This window comes from Mixophyes fleayi, chromosome 4 (genome assembly GCF_038048845.1).
Source record: "Mixophyes fleayi isolate aMixFle1 chromosome 4, aMixFle1.hap1, whole genome shotgun sequence".
NCBI lineage: Eukaryota > Metazoa > Chordata > Amphibia > Anura > Limnodynastidae > Mixophyes > Mixophyes fleayi.
The window spans coordinates 230,881,389-230,903,956 of NC_134405.1; the positions used below are offsets into that span (position 1 = coordinate 230,881,389).

A 22,568-nucleotide genomic window follows, 5' to 3' on the forward strand; every position below is an offset into this window, starting at 1 on the left:
CTAAGTTTGGTCAGTGAAAGCATAATAACAACACAGCCATATTTATGCATGGTATAGAAAAGTAATAAACAATGGAAATAAGGTTTACCTGACCAGACTTCTTCTCTTGCTGCGGCTGCAAAGAAAAAGAGAAACATACATTTATTACTGCAAATCAGAAACATAACTTTGGAAATACAAATAATTTCAACACAACACTCATTATACGTCACTAACTAAAGAAATTAAATGGAATGAAAATTTAAGTATGTAATTGGTAAGACCCTTAGGTGTAAATGTATCAAGCTGCGAGTTTCCAACGGGCTTGAAAAGTGGAGATGTTGCTTATAAGAACCAATCAGCTTCTAGCTGTCATATTCGAGAATATACTAATAAATGATAACTAGAATCTGATTGGTTGCTATAAGCAACATCTACACTTTTCAAATCTGCTGCAAACTCGCAGCTTGAGACATTTAGGCCTTAGAATAGAATGGTCTTAAACCAACCAGTATCCTGTCACACAGGTTGGGAATCGTTGCACTAGAATAAAACACTATGTCTGCAGATAACAGGAGCACAGAAGTATTTGTTCCAGTGATGCAACTATTTTCCGAATCGTACTGATATAGCAAAACAAATCACAATAAAACGGTTTCCCATTTTTAAAATGGAATTTCAAGTACACCAGCATAGCTAGAAAGCTTGCAGCAATCACATGTGCTGCTGGGCCCATGGCCCAAGCCACAATCCCCTTATAGAGCAAGAAGCCAGACCTTTGTATATTTTCCCAGGAAACGGCCATGCTGAAGTTGTGTACTCTGTACAAGCTAAAGACACATAGGTTTTGGTGGCAATAGAAATAATTTGCTATATTCAGATATTAAAATACAAAATACGTATTGGTAAAATCTGTGATAGCGAGCACTAGGGGGCCTAACAAGGCAGTTTACATCAATCCAACTTATGGACTTTGTTAGAGACAAAGCAACATACAGTGACAATTTAGCACTTTCCTCTGAGTAAACAGAGTAGTACTGACAAATAAGAAAGAGTTTGGTTAGGGCTACAATGATTTTTTTAGTTGCACAATTGTGTGCTATGTTACATGAGACAAATCTCAATCTGTAACTAATGGATCCTTATAGCACCAGCTACGCAGTCTAAAAGTCACAGGTATAGCTGGTACTATTGGTTATAAACAGAGATGATATAATAAAATATTCATCTCATTCTATATTTGGTTGTGAAAATTTTGCATATTTCACTGGAATTTAGTAATAAGTGTTCCCAGTCTTATCCAATTCACAATAAATTAAATAACTGTTGCTTTCCCAACTCCCAATTCATTTACTATAAATTTTGCAAAATGCAGATGTACAATTACAGTGCAAAAGAGCATTCTACGGAATGGCAAAACAAAGCGGAACTGGAAGTTTGTATTGCCAGAAAGTTGAATCTCTCTCAATTGGCTTGTTCCTCAAAAAGCTCAATGCACCCCTGATTTACAGGTCATGCGGTTTGTCGCACGTGATTATATGCACAACTAAATATCACTGGTGTAGAACTAGCCTAAGAGGCAAAGTTACTTTGTACTAGCTCATAATAATACAGGCTGGAAAAAAAAATCATCAGTATAAATAACAGGCTATTTTCCCTTTAAATACTTTTTGGAACTACAATATTAAAAAGTGTAATGCAATTTTCCCTTTGCATTACTGGGATATTAATCACACCTGAAATGATGTTAAAACCACATCAAACACAGACATTCTTCTAGCCGACTGATTCCTGCTCCTTAGCAATTCTCTGAGCATCGCTTGGCTTCAGGTCCTGAACTCATGTGACTTTGCCACACTGAAAGTCAATGAAAAAGCTGCCTGCTCAACCAAATGTTCCATGAATTACTTTCTGACACTTCAATGAGGGGAAAGACAATGTCTGAATCCAGGCCAGCTCTGGCATCCTGCCTAGTATGTGTCACAGTCATTCTGAAAGCTGCCCTTCTAAAAAATGAACTTCATATTTCTCAGACCACCATACAAACAGACCCTTGAAAGGTTTCAGTGCTTGTCAGGGTTATAACCGTGTATGTGTTTTTCCAGCTTGTGGCACCCACTGTCTACATGCACTAGATGGAGGTTTTTTTTCATGTGTCCTTAGATTTATGAATGGTACGCTCCTGAACGTATAGCTCATTGAACACACTCTACAACTGAACCTTAGTTTAACTGTAAGGAGACAAATATTTTGTTATCTGTCTACAACATGTAGGACACATTTTAGGACAATTTTCCAACACATTGACTTTTCTTTTAAAACAAAATCCTTTCATAAAACAAAATAATCAGAAACCCTTCTTTGAAAGCAGCGCAGTGAAATTAGTGTGATACTTGGGAATCCTTTATAACAGTTTGTCAAAGTTTAAACCAACATGGGAGATTTGCCATAAACCATAGACGGGCAGTGTTTACAATGTTCCCCGTTTGTTGCTTGTTTTTCCACCCCGATGGTGAAAAACAAAACAAACCAAATAACTTCTATAACAAACACAAAAAGATTTTATCCTGAATGCATAAAGTAATATTACTTTTGTGTCTGACTAGACAGAAAATTACATATAGTTAATTTGCAACATGCGTGCCCAGTGTTGTTATATAATGAGTGGGGAGTTCATTAGATACCTCTGCCCTTTACATGTAATGACTATTCAGTTTGTGACTGCATCATGGGTCCATAAAATGCTAAGTAAGTTGGTACCAACGCTACCAGCTTAAGTAGCATTCATGTGTGTGCACAATTCAGAGAGAGAGGGGAAAACAAAATATTTTAGTGTGCAAACACAATAGAATGAGTGTATTAAGGATACAGGATGAGTTTTCACACAGTGTCACAAGTATATAGAGAACGAGCCACAGTTACTGTAACCTGAAACACATCATTAATAAAATGGGTCAACAGAGGCAGAGATGAGTGACTGTCCATCAGCCAAACGCTTAGCACAGTGGTGATGAAAGATGCACATCAGAGCAAACAATTAAGGATTGGGTATGCCAGCCAACGAATAGCAACAAGGTATTCATGGTAGAGATCAACCACCTGCTCATTTGCAACAACTGTGAGAGATATTGTCATAGACCAACATGTGCTGCACTTTTGTAAAGCCAATGCCCTGACAAATGCATGCTGTTCTGAGAGCAAATGTGGGAGCAACATGCTATTAAGTAGATGTGCCTAATAAATAGGACACTCCGTGTGCATCAAGGACACAGAGCCCTCCATGTAGAAAGCCCTAAAGGGTGATTTAAATTGCTCAGTGCACAGGTATCATCCAACGCATATTATATCTTCTACTGTGTACAGGTGTTGCTTGATCTTGAGAAAAGCCCTTTTTTCCATGTATACATTCGTTTTTCTAGTTCTCAATAAGTTAGTATGCCCTCCACATGTCATTGATATTTCAAAAGGCCAAATACTAGATACCTACATTTAATATAAACATACATGTTTGCTTGTAAGCAGCCACATACACACTGGCAGGTATGTAGCTTTTAATATACCAATAAAAAAAATAAACCCATAACACTTAAACTTATAGTGCATTTATTTGTCTAATATCAAATTTATGAGCCAGATATACCTTCTGGAACTAAAAAAAATATACTGCCCAACACAAACCGGCAAATTAAGGAGGAAAGATGAATAGAGGGATGAATGTATATCCAAAATAGGGACAATTGGCATGTAGGTGAATATTATGTTATAGGAAGTTTGAAAGAAGTAAGAACAGTTAATATAGGAATTAAAGAACAATAAAACCACTATTTCACACAGGAAAATATCAAAGGCTTTTTTGCCATCACTGACTATACATACATATACACACATTACATAATTATATAATGTGTGTATATAATTATATAATACACACACATTATATATATATATATATATATATATATATATATATATATATATATATATATAATGCAACAGATACCCATGTTAGGCGGGGGGAGGTGCTTCTCGAGCACTGACTAATAGGCTTGCAGACCTTCTCTGCAGAAATGCAATGTGAATTCATACATGGGGCAGATCCAGTCGTCTCATCGTCTAATGGAATCATATTCCACTAGTACACTATCCTAAAGATGTAGGAGGAACTTCCCTGTCTAATGGAGTGGGGAGGTAATACTCTACCTTTTAATAAGGATGTAGTGGAATGTCATATTAGCACTGAACAATGTATTTTACTTTCGTAGTTCATATCTGAAAATACAAATTTGGGGATTTAGTGGTCACTTAAAATATAAATATAAAACCCAGTGGCATAAAAGTGTTAACAGCTCAGCAAACCAAATCTCTCAATAGACTCAACAGAGTAGCTTGCTACCATAGTGATTACTTTAATTAAAAAAGGAGGATCTGTTTAAGGGGTTGTCAAGCTTCTGACAACCAATCAACTTAGGACCCACCACTCCCAGTGTAAGAGACAGAGGGGTAGATTGAGATACTTGCTTCATTTGCTCCTACATTGTCCATGTAAAAGTTGCCATACCTTGACATGAAATGTATGACATGGTACAATTGTGGAGCTATCAAGAATAGGAATACCAATTCAAAAAAATGCCTTTGAGATTTGAAACCCCACCAGCTTTTTGTTGTTGAGACAAAAGAAAAACAAAACAACTCTTCTAAATCAGGTGGGATCTGAGACAAGCAATATATGAAAAAAAAAGTATTTTCCTACGCATACACAATTAATGCACAACGAGATGTACATGTGTTGTTCACCTCAGCTTTATAGTATAAGTGTATATGCTGCTGCTACAGTTTAGTGGCCAAAATGAATGAGATCCGTCCCCTTGGCGCTCAGCAGCAGCATCGCTTCTGGCATCTGTAGGGACTATTCGTTTGGGCGGAAGATGTTAGCACACACAGGCCAACCTGTGGTCATCTTCTGACAGCATTTACCAACATGTCCAATAATGATCAATTTAAAAAGAATTATTAGGCATAATGGTAATTTTGGAACCACACATGCTGCAATATGAGGCAAGTTACCCAATATCACAGCAGATATTGCAGTATTTGTAGTCAGCATTAATCCATTTACCTCGCAGTAGTCTGTTTAGCAGCCATACAAGTGTTACCTTTGTAGTAGCATTGCTCACTGGTCTTTATGGATATAAAGCTAGATGTTGAAATTGAATACATGCAATTGTCGTTATGACGCAAGCCCACATATTTAAACATAAACTAAAATATGCTAATGTATAGTTATTTATTGTATATTAAACAAATGAGAATATGAACAGTATGTTCATATTTACACCGCCTAGTGGACAGAAGTAGAACAACAGAACAGTTTTAAACCAAAACAACATTACTCAATTATTTTATGGGTGGCAAATAAGCAAGACAACATTAAACATGTAAGTTTTCTAGAGAAGCTTAAAATCTTGTAGGATAGTAGGATAGAGAACACAAAAATATTCCCATATATATATATATATATATATATATATAGAAAATATGCCATAGATGATAGTATTTTCACTTTAGGTTGCTCTTTTATAGTAATAATGAATCGAACACTATATAGATTAATTGTTTATCTGGGAAGTTGTTTTAGTAACTGCTGTAAGTTATAATGATCTATAGTAAGTGCATGTAATACCATGTGTAACCAACATACGCAGAACATATTAATAAACTTGGACGTACACACACACACACACACATACATTTACTGGTGGACTGGCCCTCACAGTACTTATAACATAAGTACCCTGGTGCCTTCCTGTATAAATTGAGCATACAAAACATAAATAATGGAATATAAAGTGCTGTATTTAAATCATTTGCAATAGTAAAGAGATTACCAACATTTCAGAGTGGAACTATATTCTTTCATTAGGACTGTAAACATGTTCTTATGTTTGCAGCACTGATTAAATAATGGGTTTACATCAGATAAACTCAGTATGTATGTTTAAAACCATACTTAGATATGCTCGGTGTGCGTGTGTTTTTACCAATACACTTAGATATGCTCAGTATTCTTTTTCTGCATTACACAGTCAATTGATTCTGCTGTTCCTCCTCTATCTCTTCACAACAGCTTAATATCGCCTTAACGTACAGTCCCTTGAGTGATAACTCAACAGTGGAAACCCACAGAGTATGTTCTGGAGTACATTGTGGCTGTTTACTATTGGTTAGGGAGTACAGAGGAAGATAAAACAAAAAGTTCCCAAAGGTCTTCCTCATTTAGATCAAAAAATGTCAGATGTTAGATATACAGACAGCTGGTTAATGTTGGAACCAATAAAATGGTATTATTTTAAGAACATATTTAATACTTGCTACTAGGTTTGTTTGGGATACTCAGAGAAAAAGAGTTTACCTAACCTTAAATTGAGGAATATTTATGTAAGATATAGTCGATTCTAAAAAACAAAAACACAAAACTTAATTCCAAGAGTATAATCATATCCATACCATGAAATGACTGTACCAACAGGTTATCTATTAGAAATACAGAAGACCTGTGCAACATACAGGGTTTCATGTCATCCATCACAGATTTTAATTGCCCATCCTTTCCAGGATTGATTGGGCCAGCTGCTAACAGTGTAATTAGAGTGCTGTACTTGGCTTCCTTTCACATACTTATCCTGATATAACATTTTGTTATATAAAAGGCAAGCAATGGCTTCAGCTTCCTGCCTGGAGGGTGTGCAGCACCTTACAATCTCCTACATTCCATAGGTAATAGATTTTATTTTGGATAAGACAAGTCTTAACTGGTTAGGTATATAATAATCCCTGATTACTTCCCTCCAGAGGAGAGTCACATGATAAGTTTGCAGAAACACTAGGATCTGCTTCACTAAGGATGACTGAAAAACCCGAACAATGTCTAGTAATTTGAGAAGACGACTGCTTTACGAAAACAACTACGCTAATGTAACCAATATGGTTTTTGTACATTGTGTCTTTAGGTATTTGTACATATCATATAGTATTTAGAACACAACATGAGTTATTCTGTAGTGACAACATGATATTTACTGACAATGTGCAGATTTGCTGGGTAAAAAAGGGGACACATCAAAAACAAGATGCTCACGTTTGTATTATCCTTTTTAAGAAAAAAAAAAAGGTTGATATAAGGGAAACATTTGTCTAAATAAATTTGTATGTATTTAAGATCACATCTAAAAGATACTGGGCCTGATTCATTAAGGATCTTAACTTGAGAAACTTCTTATTTAATTCTCCTGGACAAAACCATGTTACAATGCAAGGGGTGCAAATGAGTTTTCTGTTTTGCACATAAGTTAAATACTGACTGTTTTTCATGTAGCACACAAATATCAACTTTAAATTTCAGTGTACAAATAAGCTATCAAGTATTTGTGTGTTACATGAAAAAACAGGCAGTATTTAACTTATGTGCAAAACAGAAAACTCATTTGCACCCCTTGCATTGTAATATGGTTTTGTCCAGGAGACTTAAATAAGAAACTTCTTCATTTAAGATCCTTAATGAATCAGGCCCACTGTTTTAAATGATCAATGTCCTAATTAATGTTTTGTGTGATTTTACAAAATTCATATAGGTTTAAAATTATACTGGAAAATGTCAATATCAACCAGTTTGTGACTTTAGAACATACACTACAGCAATACACGAAGGTCACTGCTGCAGAGAGCTACACATATAAAAATATAATAAAGAATGGTATGTGGTTTCAAATATTATAACATTTTCTAAATATTCCTTGCCACAAAATAGCACCTTATACGTGTAGCTGCCCTCCACTGGAGAGAAAGACCAGGATGTGTTACTTCTCCCCATTACAGGTAATTTTATTACACTGAAGTCCGAAAAACCCCATGGGCCTCCTTAAGCCTTGTTATCTTTTGCCAGCTTATTTAGGTGTTGTACATATACAAATGTGAAGTGTAATGTTTAAACCACAATGCATGGCACAGGCGGCTGGACATTGGCCTATGGTGCATTGGCATGCAATGCTTCAGCCAGGAGAATACAGTGTAAGTGGACCAAGAAATTGTGATCTATCAATCACTATGAGGAATGTGTTCTCTGTTCTCACTGTAATTTCTCCAAACCAGAATCCAGCCATCCGGAAAAAAAAACAAAAAACAACCCCACATTCAGCGTCAGTCTGGATTAGTACACTAATAACCCAAACTGCATCAAACTGTATTGATTTTTTTCATTTAATTTTTGAATGTAATAAACATAATAGGACCAACATGGACCTTTCTGTGGGTTATGCATGTCCGCCCATTAATTCATAGATTCTTCCAGTATCTAGAAATCTGCTTTGAACTGGTCCACTGACTTGCTGGATTGAAAGCAGGTCACATGGTCCACATCTACAAGTGATGGAAGAAAAAAAAGTGTTCAGAAAGAGACTAAGGAATAAGCATGCTGGGGGATGGCAGAGAACAAGCAAGGGAAAGAAAATGGGTGGGGAAGCAATTCCCTTCCATGCAATTGCAGCTTTGTGATTCCTCCAGTAATGTTACACAGTTTTTTGTACCATGAAAAGATCCCATTAATGCCTGTGCCCCATCACATAGCAGACTATGTCCATGAATGGCACCTATCACAGTGTAGAATAAATCCAGTGATTAGAGAGAATTTGCCAAAGGCCCTTTGTAGCTCAGAAAAATGCCTACTCCAGACTGGAATGCAGCGAATTCCTGGGAGCACAGGTCCTCCTTTGTTGGAAGTCTAGTGGTATTCTGGAGCAAATAAAGGCACAAAAAGGGATCTGAGAGGCAATAAGTATTTGGAAAAAACATGTTCAAAGGCTTCATTTAAACATTCCTTGCTTTTTTAACCGAATCAATCTGTTTAGATAATATACAGGCAGTATAACTATCATTTCTTGAGTTACATAATGTGAAAGCCAGTTTAATGTCGTTTTGTCTCCTTTAGACTTAAAAAACAAAACAAAAAAACCAAAACAAAACATTAACGTATGTTGTATTTTACTGTATAACTGCAGAAATGTGAATGATTATTATTAATATTTTGTTTTAGAAATGATGGCACATTTTAAGCTCACCTGTGGCATTTATATTTTACCTTTATATTGAACAGACCAATATATATTTGTGCTTTAGTTCAAAATGTGCTGAGCAACAATTTATCAGAGGACAACTAATAGTAATTAAAAAAGAAAAGACTTATACTTTAGTAGAACAAATAAAAAAGGTAATTACCAAAGTTATTTTCAGTTTTTAAAACACTTTCTTAGACAAAAATGTGGCTTAATGTAGGAATAGCAACGACTTTAGTAATTGGGTAAACTTTAATTTGAACACATTGTACTGTTTTAAAAACCTTCATTAACACTATAACTTAAATAACACCTATCGACAACACACAGACTATGCTTCAGAAAAAACATATGCAAAACTGCCTCCCCATGTCTTATATGACATGGGGAGGCTGTTTTGCCTTACGCATAATGCAAATCAGTCTTTCATAGGGGCTGTCCTGTGGGCTGATGTGATCTATGTTCTGATTAGAGATAGCCTGTCACCTACACTTAACACACTTAAAGGGGGTTATTCACTTTTGTATAAACCTTTTAGTATAACCAGTTCCCCTCCCTCCACTGTATAATACGTAGAGGGCAGTACTGCAGATCACAGTGCTGGAGGACTCAACCCATGCAGTTCTCTTTGAAATAGAGCTCTATTATAGAAGACTGGATGGACTGGAACAATGAGTTGTGAGCTGCAGCACAAGCTTGAATGGCTACTAGCTTCAGGTTCTTGTAAAGGATCCCTGGGGGACCACCCCTATTTGCCTCACAGAAGGCAATTTATATTGGAAAGTTTGCTCAAAAATAAACAATCCTTTTAAGTCCTATGAGAACTTTCACTTCAGCATTGTCTGCATATTCTGTTTCATTTTATCAACTCCCTCCCTTCCCTAGCCTGAGCCCCAGTAGCTGGTCTGTGCAGCCCTTTTATCCGTGGTTCCTCCATCTCTTCTCTCATACCCATTGACAACCAGGGGCATGTGAGTGGGAGGACCAGTAACAAGCTGCAATTAAGATATATTGCCTTTTGATTGGTCCTTCCAGTCACCGCTCCCCTCCAACAAAAATATTAAAGTGGCAAATGGAACCGGTGTGCAATTTCTGAATTATAAAACCTGCTGAGCCCTGGGATAAATGGCTGCAACTTAGGAGAGGGAGTAGTTTAATAAAAAAAAATATACTGTGTAGGTCATAGTGCAGCTTTAAAGTGCACAGTATTATATTATAGTATTGTTTACATTGCGAGCACATTATTTTTATTTATTTAATCTTAAGTTAAGAGTCTGAATTTGTTTCATCAATTGTATACATCATAAGCATATCTAATGGATAGATTAGATGGGCGATTTTTAGTAGCGTCAAGAGATTAATCATCTCATAACAGTGATTGCTAGTTTTATAACTCATTTTTCCCTTTTACTGTGCTATATGTAATTTTCTACAACATGTCGTTTGAGTGACTTTCTTGTTGAAGAAGTATTGCATCCTACCTTTACAATTCCAGACATTGGTAGACTCAATATCACATCATATACTGTGGTGGCCCAATACCTTATTCAGAGACTTTTTACTGGTGTTTCCATTTTTCTGTCTATTACCATTATGTGCTGCTTGCAAAGTACTGTCCCCTTATTTTATTACGTTCTATGAGTATTACAAGTGTACAGGATTTTTTAGACCCATTTGTTTATTTAAACCACCAAGAGCTTACTTAACCGCACAATGATAGCTAACGCCTTCTAGTCAGAACAAACCTACCGCTGAACTCTGCATAATAGTTATGGAGTGTACTAAAATTTTAACTTACAGTCTGTAAAAAGCCATATGTACTTTTGGACAGGCATGTGCTGGTCCATAATGATATCATGTATATGTAATATGGATCCATATAGATGTATGTTAAATGAATGGATAGGCTGATAGTTGTGATCTATGGTCATTGTCCAACCACATTTACTAACACACAAAAAAATGATCTGATGGATTTCAATCTGATTATTATGGGGGCAAAATCAGGCCTGTTTGAAATAGTGCAAAAATCTGTCCATATGTCAAGCTAAAGAGTCTCTATAGACTAATTTGTGCAGTGATCATGAAATGAAGCTCTTCGAAATACCTTGTGACATAAAATGAAATTTAGCTTTTGCATTTATGTGTAAAAACAGGTGCATTGCTGTGTATTTGGTGCATTCCTTATAAAACACCCAGTTCTATATGAAATAATATAAAATAATATAATATAATATAATATAATATAGTCAAGGTCCTCCCATCTTACTGAACCAAAACTTAGATGCTCAGCTAATGACATAATTTTTTTTGGGCAACTATATAAATACAGGCGCATTTGCAGAAAATATTTTTTGAAATAACTTTTTATATTGATAAACATGGAAATATGTGACAAAACATAGAATATGTATAAATTTATACAAAATTACAATTTTGACAAAAGAGTAGAAATGAATGTAAGTAATTTTAACAGGTAATAACATTGACTAAAAAAGGGGTTAGGGATCAGAGTTATAGGGAGTTAGGACAGGAATATGGTAGAAAAGGATGGTTTAAGACAATATAAACACAAATTTTATTCTGTTTAAAAATGAGCACCGATTGGGGCTTCTGCAGGATATGCATGCTTACTACTGAAGAGTCAAGTGATATAGCAGCCTCAGCTTATGATTAAGGCTGTGGTAAAACAGGATTTGCTATCACTGGTGAATGTAAAACATGCTACAAATCCAGCATTTGTTTATGTTTACGCCTTGTGGGTTCTGTATTTCCAAAAGTGAATGGAGAATACAATTTTAATGCAATACTTATGCAATTGTTATATGCCCAGAGACAGGTGAAAGGAGGATGGACACAACAAGGGCAGGGCGAAGTCAGTAAGAAGGAAAAAAACATAGGATCTTAGGGAGTTTCAAACTTGGGGTGGTGTAAAGGGGTGGGGTGCCTTTAGCAGTTACTTAGGTCGGCCATTTTGAGTGGCACAGCAACTGAACTCCCCCTCATACCCCCCTTAGTTTGGTCTATGTTAGAGTGTCACAAATGGGAAGTTGGAAGAAAACACATCCTTTTTTTGCTGTAGCAAGGTGGTGTTTTTTAATTTGGTAGTTGTATAAATGGTTCAAATAAATAAGTTTTCCCACAGTGCCAGCTACATTTTGTGTTATGGAAGACTAAGGGGTGAGATTTATCAAACCTTCTCAAAGGAAAAGTGGGGGTGTGGCCTATAGCAACCAATCAGATTCTAGCCATCATTTATCTAGTACATTATAAAAAATGAGATCTAGAATCTTATTGCTTATTATGAGCAACACTTTTCCTTTTAGAAGGTTTCATAAATCTAACCCTAAGTCCTTTGGTTGAGTGGTTGTTATGGGTGTCAAAAAGTTACTGTACCTCTTTAAAGGAAATGGTAAAAGGTTTTTCTTAAATGTTAAGCAATATCCTTTATATACCCACCCTAGCAGGTTAACAGATGCTGGACTATCACCTCTCCATCGGAAAAAGTACCAAGTCCAGTCAGTAAAATGCATTAAAAAAATCTTTACCCATAATTCATGAATAAGAACTTGAAGATGATTAAAAAAAACAGGAAACATTTCCCCATATAAATATAATATTGTGCTGCTATGTCAACAATGTTGGCTTCACTTGTATGAGTAAATGCTCTATACAAAATACAAATCTATAATTAAATAATATTTTTAGCAAGTGCAGCAACCTCTCAATTGTGATGGCTTGAAAAGTATAAAAATAGTGGGCAGATATTAATCTATCCACTTTTGTTTTTGCCGTTTTCAAACACTGATAAATATGGGGAAAACACAAAATAGTCCATTGGGGCCATTGCCAGAATTGCATTTTAAAATTTGCATGTTGAATTTAAATATACAACACGGCATGACTTACTTCTCATGCATTAATGTGTGCTACCAATAACAACAGACTGTACTGATAAAAGCACGATGTAAGAAACATGCATTTAAAACTCAAAACTAAATAGTGTCTAAAGCACATTAGCTTTAATACATATTTACACTATTTTTCCAGTGCAAACTGTGTAAAGTCAATTTTTATGACTTTTTATCAAAACTAAATATTAATGAAAATCTAGCTTTTAATCTTTATTTTCTCAATAAATGAGGTATTAAAAACATGTTTAATTCTATTCATTACTCTAGTTTCAAATCAGTGGGTAAGGAGGGAGCAGCTGGAACTGTTCAAGGAAATATTTTAATCACGCTTTGAATTTTTAGAACGCTGATCTAGATGTGAATATGGCCAGAAGGGGACAGGTACTATTCCCAAACCTCTGTGTACAAAAGATTTACATTTCAGAGCTGTACCATAGAACTTAAATCAGACGCCAATATATGCTTGAGCTTTAAGTAAATAGAACACAGAAGAATAAAAAAAAGAATTGCTAATAGTATGTTTAAAACATTAAAGAGGAAACAAATGTCTTCAACAACTGTTCATTGTTACCTCTTTGTGGATTTTTATTTACGTCTCAGGTTACCTTACCATCTAAAAATAAAACTGGCATGAAAAATATGTAAACTGGTCGTCACTACACTGAAAAACCATACTCTGAAATATGCAGGCTCAACAGAGAAAATCAAGACACAAGTGTTGCTATACTGTATTTGCTAAAGGTTCTCCTGTACTAACAGCAATTAGAAAGTTCAGCTGTAATTTCACCCCTCATTCATACAAGACCTTCTCTCACCTTAAACAGGAAGCAGGGGCTGGCTTAGTGAAGCCAGAATATAATAGAAGTCTGTGACTATAGTGCAACATAGTCATCAATATAAATCTGTCAAAGACACAAGTAATAAGGAAGAGGAACATCTGCGCGACACAAGACTGAAACTTTCTTGATTTTGTGCAGGCACAGGTTTAGATCTTTTAGAATTAAATCACCATCAAAGCAATCTCAAAAGTAAAAGTCTTTAAAAAAAAAAATGGCATAAAAGTATTTTTACTTCAGTACAATGCAAGCCTCATACTGCAATTGTTTTACAATAAACAGCAAAAACATATCCCCAAGTTTTTGGACTACACAGCACGCCTCAGTGTTTGAATAGGGAAAGTCTGGACCTCGGGCTCACGCTCTAAACACTTGTATTATAATCCACCACTGGGCAATTTAATAAAATACCTCTGCTTTTGAGCGTTTGCCAGATCTGCGTTTACAGTAATTCTGTCTGATGAGGTGTGAGGGAAAAAAAAAAAAAAAGTTTTTTTTTTCTCTTTTTACCCCCAAACCTAATGGGATAGGATTGAGGCAAGCACAGATCCACCGAGCAGTAAAAAGTTACCAATGAATGAGTATGATTAAAGCAGCAAAATATATATCTTATTTCATTTCTACCAAAACACTTGCTTTTAAACGTCTGTAGTGAATCCGATGTCACTTTTTAGGGGGCTTCTTTCACTATGCAGTTTTCATTTTTCTCAATAAAGCATTACAGACATAATCAGCTAATGGAGCATATTTCATTGCTTGTTAACTAAATTTATCTTGCCTATACAATTGAATAAAGGTACAGAACAGAGCTTTTCAACTCTGGTCCTCAACTACCGCTAACAGGTCATGTTTCCATGGGTTCCATTTGTGGCAAACAGAATCAGCTGGCAGACAGCATGGAGCCTGCCACGGGTCCCACTGCTGCTATGAGACCAGGGTAAATCTTGCTGGGCTAGCATGGAACAGTGGGATTTCTCTTGAGCAAAGTATAAGTAAAATTGTGAGATTAGGCACGGCCGGAGTGAGTAGGAGAGCAGCAGCGTGAACGGTATATTCAATATTCAATAGAAAGTGGAACATCTGCAAGAGCACAGGAGATTTGTGAGACAGCGATGGAGGTAGTGACAGTTGGATTACAGGACAAGGGTCCGGAGTGGCTGGTATCGTGGCTGGGAATCCAGCATAAAAATTATGGCTGCTTGATGAGTTGAGTGCTGGGGCCATGTGTAAAACGCCTCTGAACTAGTTCTGGGGTGACAGGATGGAGGATGCCCGTGGAAGAGGGCTGTGGCCGCCAAGTGAAGGGTGTGGCTCAAGTGAGGCACCTGGAGGCTCAGATATCGTAAAGAGGCAGAAGGCCATCAGACAGTTTCCGCCATATAGAAGGAGGGTAAATAGCAGGCCTGGAGTGAAGATGAAGGTAAATTAGGTCTTGGGGCTAGGGCACAGAGGCAGTTTATGAAACCAGCAGAAGAGAGCAGATAGGCCACCAGCACGTTGGAGCCTTGAGGGAATTCTTCTACAGTTATCAAAAGGCAGCCTTCAAGGTTGCAAAAGAGATTGTGGGTAATAAGTGTGTTTTGTGTTTCACAGATAAGAGAGATCATGGGTAATAAGTGTGTTTTGCATTGTTAAGAGAAGAGAGTAAAATTGCTCCGTGGGCATGTTGTTGTTGGCTGTATTCTTTTCTGTTTACAAGCAAGGACATCTCCAGCTGTATTTCAAACAAAAGTGCCCACTTTAATTAATGCAGGAAATGAAGTGAGCTTGCTGGGAGACAGAGGAAGTGGAGATAGGACAGTGAGGGCTCAAAGTAACAGCTGACTTATAGTCCGTTCAGCTCGTGGAGCACACGGTGCAGGTGAAAGATGGTGGCCCACATCAGGTAGCAGTACTGACACATTATTAGATGTATTGTTTGGATTGCTGACGCAGCACAGGGTGTAAAGTGAATGAAGACAACAAAGGGAGGTGCATTCATCTGCAGTTATTTAACCTTATGCTGGGGCTGGAAATTCAGCAGACATTCAAGGGGAAATGATTGTGGGTCTTTTGCTGAAAAACCTGGTGCATTTAGCCAAGGAGCCTTCTAAAGGTAACTGTGAATGCACTGCCTGGATTGGCACAGAGGGCCTAGACTCATAAGGAAGGCACACAAAGGCCTGTGAGGAATAAGGAATGATATTGTAGTGGAATAACAAGGTGTAGCAGGTCAATGGCTGTCTGATGTAGGGTATGCCATCATATACCTTTCAGGCATCAGCCATTGGCTTTCTAGCCACCTGGCAATGGGAAAATGTGTCCGCTGGGAGTTTACTGAGGACCAGTGTAAGAGAGCGACAGAGAGCCATAATAGGCACAAATGCTTGGCCTATGATGGTTTCCAATAGATGTTGTAAGAAGAGTAGGACAGAGTAGGCCCAACGACGGTGTTGACTTTTTTGAGCATGGAGATTGACGCAGTACAACAGCTGGTTTGCTTACCAGACCAGAAGCTGTAGGACTTGAGGGAACTCATCTACTTCTTGCTGGCTATAAAGAAAGCCACTTATACAGATAAGAAACAACATAAAAGTGAAAAAAAAAAATAAGTAGAAAAGGTTGTATTGTTCATAACCCCATCCAGCCCACCAATTTTAGGCTTAGAAAGGGGTTTAAAGGTGGGATTTTCCCCCACTTCATCTTTATGCTTCTTTGGATATTGTGTGTTGATGATGTTATAATTCTCAAAAAACAAAACAAAAACAAAAAAACACAACCTTTTTTTTATTATTTAATAAACAAGCAAGAAAACTAAGGAATAAAGAAAACAAAATGTTAATACATTTTTTTTTAATAAAAAGGAATACATGGAAATGATTAAGATGGAAATTATTGCTCTTGATGTTTGTCATAGTCTATATTGTGGTTAAGGGGAGGGAGCTTATGACTTTTCTCTGGTGGTTCGGTATGGTAATATTTGAGGGGAAGTCATTGAGGGGTTTTCATCCAACTTTTTGGGGATTACACTTGACTGCCACCAAGACGGAGTGGGCACTGTGATCATGAACCTTGGATTTTGGTTATTGGACACGGTATTTGTGGCCCATGGGGGTAAGTGGTGTCCTGGTACATCCTTCCCCTTAAGATAAAGATGGAATACTTTAAATAAAAGGCTGTGGCCATATTCCATCCACTACTTCTATAGTCTACTGTTTGTGCTGTGTACGGCGCTGCGGAACTCTTGTGGCACCTAACAAATAAAGGATAATAATAATAATAATAATACTTGGTGTCATGTAAATTATTAAATGAATGATTATTCTATGATTGCGAGACAGAGGGGTAAGCAGTGTCCCTGTCTAAAGTTAGGGATCATTGTATGGTATTGTTCTGGAGAGATAACAAACATTTTACATGTAAGTTGTCAAATTTCATGCCGGCTAACAAAGATAGACATTCAAACTATTTGGAGCAATGACCTTATAGGTTTCCTATAATATTGAGGCTCACAGTCTGGGCACTTATATGCCATGATTGATAGGTCACTCCTTTATGTCTACTTTTGGGTATCGTAAGAAACAAAACATTTATAGGAATGTATTCTCACTACCAGTGTCAATCCAGAAAGTGGGACTGTCAGATAAAACTTGGCCATGTGAAAGACCTAGCTATATGCTTTATCCAGGTATACTCACACAGATGCATCATATTATATCTACAGGTGTACACCAGCTGTAGAAATGATTCACTACCTCACCAAATTAAACATAAAAATACTGTTCAAAACCAACCAGCTAAGAGAGACAAGTAGAGTCCCATCTAATTATGTGCCATGCAACCGAGTACTTACAGTGAGCAGTTTTAAAAATATTCAAATGTTTGGCAGGAACATATAAACTCTATACGTGTGACTTAAATGTGGCTACAAGGGGTTAATGTTTTACCATCACTTAATCGCCCATTCACTTTTTTACACAGGTTACACAATTAAGTAAACTGGCCCTCTAAAATAGTGCACATACCCTAATTTATGATGCACCACCTAAAAAGTGGGCATCTGAAAAGACTCCCCAGGAAATTTAGCACTCACGTATTACTAGTACACTACTACCCAGCAGTGAATCGGTAATCACATTGCGCCCCTACAGTCAAATTGTTAGTAGTTATTCTCTTAAAAAATGCTTGTGAATTTGTTTAGAAAAAAGATAATAAAATAAAAAACAAATAAGAGAAATCACATACTTCAATTATTCTGTACAATCCCATTTTCCATGGGCAGGAAAATAAATATCTGCCCATGCCATCCTGCCCACTTCCTAGTGAAGTGGGCATGATGGAAGCCTTTTCATAATTGGCCTCTTGGAGACCCTGGAAGGGAGGTGGGGTGTGATAGAGGGGGCGATCTGCGGTGGAATGCTTCATTTTGGATCCACCCCCATGGCAAAATGACGCTTTCCGCCATTGCGTTGCATGGGGTGGGGCCACAATGATATGAGTCACTGCACCCTGCATCTCTCCATCATCACACCCCACCTCCCCTCCGGGATCTACAGAGGCCAATTATGAAAAGTTGGTAAGTATGATATATACATCTCCACATATTTATTTTTCAAGCCCCAGAGTAATTTCTGAAATGTTAATGTTTTGTAGACAGCTACAATGTACTATAATATATGGTAACTTATTTCCAATACAACACATGGTGATGATGGTACATTATAGCCATCAGGTACACAGGAAATATGATTGGTCCATTATAATTTCATCTCAAGGTAGCAACATATCTTAAATTACACAATTAAGTTACCTCTTTTGACAGATCTAATAATGCTAATATTGAATATGACATTGTTATACCATTGTACTATAATTACAACTTTTATTGAAATTAAACTTGTTTACTCCTTTTGTCCTGTTATCCTACGAGAAATTCTTTGGCTGAGGCACATCCAGCATTTCCGCATTTATGACTTAATAAGTACAGCTTGCTTTGCAGATGTTTGAAGTTCCCTAAATGACATGACTGTGTGCCAGAATTGGGAACTTCGTCACTTTAAGGTGAAATGTATAGTAGGTCACCTAAATCCCAATGATGGATTCAAGTCTACCAAAAGCACAAAGGGAAAAAAAAATCAAAACATTTGCAACATTTTTTTCCCCAAAGCTGTGCTTATTAACCCTTTCATAGCTTTTTTTCCAGGCAGATACAAAAAAGAAGACAGTAAATGTAGAACAAATTGTCTCAGAATGCTTAATAGAATGTTTCCTACAAGCAGCCGGCCACTGATTAAGTGGGTGACTCACACAGGGAGATCAGAGGTGGGCTGAGTTGTAGAAGGCTGGAAGGTGAAGTTCAATATTTTGCATGTGAGGCATGCCTGTACTATAAAAAGCATGTGATGTCTGAGTAGGAGTCTGAGCAGTGCTCTGGCAGAGAAATCCTTTCCGAGCTTTCCTTGTTTCAAGAGTACAAAATGAATCATAATCATGCGGCTGAGATCCCTGCCAAATTCCTCTTTGCTGCTACCACTATGAGTGTCTCTCTGAACTCTGCCAACAGCACTTCTAGGTTGCCAAGACCACTGGCTCAGTGCCAGAGATGGAGGCAATTTTTTCTCTTTTTTTTAGGCAGCGTGTTTAAACACTACTCTCATATAAGTACCTTTGTATTCAGGAAGAAAACCATATAAAATGCAGAAAGTGAAGGCATAGGTTTGAAAATGTATGACACATTTAACCACTTTTAGCGTACTTGTTATTCCATGCACAGGAAATCATACTCCATTTGAACTAAGAACAATCTCCATAGGGGGCTATATCATTATCATGTGTCCTTGCAGCATTTGTGTGGCAAGATTAACTTAGCAGCCTATTTATCAATGAGACCATTTCTTTGGTGATAAGGATGATTTTTTTTTTTATTGGGGCAAAAATCCCTTAGTGCTGGGGTTTCTAAAATGCCACTTAGAGAGATACTCATACCTGACAACTTCTGCAGCAAGCTGCCCGGGAGGGGGCTCCGTCATAGGGGCGCGGGCACGTGAATCGCATCACTAGACCATGCCCCCTGCTAATCCTTGACAATTTCAGCCTATCAAAGCACGGAACACGACCAAAATGATGCGTTTAGCCCCATCCCCACCCACTTCACCAACAAAGACAGCTAGACCCCGGAGGTTGCCCTGCTCTCCCGGGAGTCCGGGAGAACTCCCATAAATTCGGGAGCCTCACAGATATTCAGGGAAAGTAGGCAACTGTGGTGATACTGGCCCATAATAGTAAATGTTGAGGTACTGCTGCAGGTGGCCAGTCTCTATAGATATGTGCATGTGTGAACAGAGCCGTAACTTAGAATTCTAGCGCCTGGGGTGACAAAGACATATGCCGCCCCCCAGCCCTCAATTTAACCAAATGAACCTAAAATATTTATAAACTGCTCCCCCCTTCAGCATTGCGTCCTGGGCGGTTGCCCATATCGCACAGCCCTGGTTACGGCCCTGTGCGTGATTCTGCAAGTCAGCTCACTCATGCTCAAGTTTTATCAACAAAAAACACGTTTTTAAAAAAATATATACAAAATACAAAATATGTAAATACCTTTAAACCTTAAACAAAACTTTGGCCTCGGTAATTATCGAGGCCGAGGTACAAGCTTTTGTCTACAATTTTAAGAGGTATAGTTTTTCAATGCCTGTGTATATATACCCTGAGTTTAAAAAAACAATTGGTTGGGTTTCATTAAAGAAAATCTTAAGTTGTACCACTTGAAAGAACCTAGCATTTTATACAAGAAAAGTTGTGTCTAGCACTGTATAGGCTGACATCACAAATTAGCAGGGTAGCACACAGAAATCCAGAGGACAAAAATCCCTAAAGTCTGAATGAAAATGTATCTTGGCTCGGTTCCATGAAGATATAGCAAGGCATGTTTAGTTTTACTTCAGTTTCAAACCACATTACAAACAAATACTAGACAGTACAAACTGCATGTATGTGCAGCTCAGTCTTATATTTTATGTGGCACAAAAAATGTTGTGGAATTTGAGGAATGAATACAGAAAATACCATGAAAAGGTATTATAAGGTCATTGCACATTAAGGTTTTAGTAAAAGCTACAGCTAAGTGCAACACATCCATAAGACTTCGTTCACACTGAAGAGTTGAAAATGACATTTCAAATTACATAAGCACTGTAGTATAGGAAAAACAATAAAAATAAAATATAAAAAAAACATTATTGTATGTACGGCAGAGACACTGAAAATAACATGAAAACAATTATATACCCAGCAGTAACTTACAGTGACTCTACAGTAGACACATACATTGCTAAAATAAGGAAACATGCCTGAATATGCTTTAACAGGCAAACAAAATGGTACACTAAATGGTCAAGCACAATAAACATATATACATGGCATACACATTACTACTACCCAGTGCAACTTTGCCAAGAGCACAATGTGGACATGTCTCTAATAAAAAAAAAAAAAGGCATAGGTGGATTTTATAATTTTAAAGTTTAAAAATTCACAATACATTCTTGAACTTTAGATAGACTAGAAAACTGAGTTTAGTTCAAGCAAGACAAACATGTTCGAGCTGGTTTGAACATGTTTGCGCTGCAATGGCTACTTTGTATTGTATTTGTAACATTTTTTCCAAGCAAACAATGCATTTGAAAGACAAACATAATGATGTTCACATTAAAAAAAAAACCTCTTAAACAAAGCTTAAATAAGATTTTATAATTTATTTTAATGTTTAACTGAGTTTGAACTTCAAATATGAGTTAAAAGCTTAGCGTTTATAAAATATACACCATGGTGGTCAAACCAAAAAATTATTTCAATACTGGCTCAAATAGTTTGAGCATCTTTAACCATCATTCCTTTATAGATAATGGTGTATATGTGCAGATAATTTCAGTTGTCTGAGGTAAAGTGAGATGAGATTTGACACAATACAGAGAATATGTCTTGCTGCCTTGTGGTGGTCTACCTCAGGAGCAGTATTTGAACAATACACACACTTACAGCTTTATTGAAGGTCACTAAATGATAGAGGAACAAGAACATGTCATATCCAGCCATCACAATAACAACTACACCTTTCTCCTTACCCACTGCTCAACTGCTTGGGACTTGGGTGTGTAATTTCCACAAATTACCCCCCCCCTCCCCATTTTCCGAAGCCCAGGGGCTAGATTTACTAAGCTGCGGGTTTGAAAAAGTGGGGATGTTGCCTATAGCAACCAACCAGATTCTAGCTGTCATTTTGTAGATAGTACTAAATAAATGAAAGCTGAGATCTGATTGGTTGCTATAGGCAACATCCCCACTTTTTCAAACCCGCAGCTTAGTAAATCTAGCCCCAGGTCTCTAACAGCCTCCACAGTGCTCTGATGGTCATGCATCCTGCTTAAATAATTTAGAGTGCCTGGGCATTGAGTGAGAAAGGGTAGACATTGGTGATATATCAAATCAAACCACTGCACTGATGTAAAATGGGGGATGGACTAGCCACTTACCTCATAATGGTCACAGAGCATTAGCTACATGAGACTTGGTATATATATATATATATATATATATTATATATATATATTATATATATACATATATACATATATATATATATATATATATATATATATATATATATATATATATATATATATATATATATACACACACACACACACACACACACACATACACACATACCCTGGTGTGTTGCTTTTTCTTTATAT

General features: G+C 37.0%; 1 protein-coding gene and 1 pseudogene across 1 annotated transcript in view; one reads left to right on the top strand and one right to left on the bottom strand.

Annotated features, from left to right (window-relative positions):
* The window catches only part of LOC142150801 (uncharacterized), a 712,033-nt pseudogene that overhangs the window by 602,689 nt on the left and 86,776 nt on the right, over positions 1 to 22,568 (top strand).
* Positions 1 to 22,568, bottom strand: part of HMGA2 (high mobility group AT-hook 2) — a 76,402-nt gene that overhangs the window by 15,973 nt on the left and 37,861 nt on the right. Inside the window, exon 4 of the mRNA XM_075209446.1 lies at positions 89 to 115. Coding sequence (XP_075065547.1) covers positions 89 to 115 — 27 coding nt within the window. The remainder of the gene's footprint in view (positions 1 to 88; positions 116 to 22,568) is intronic.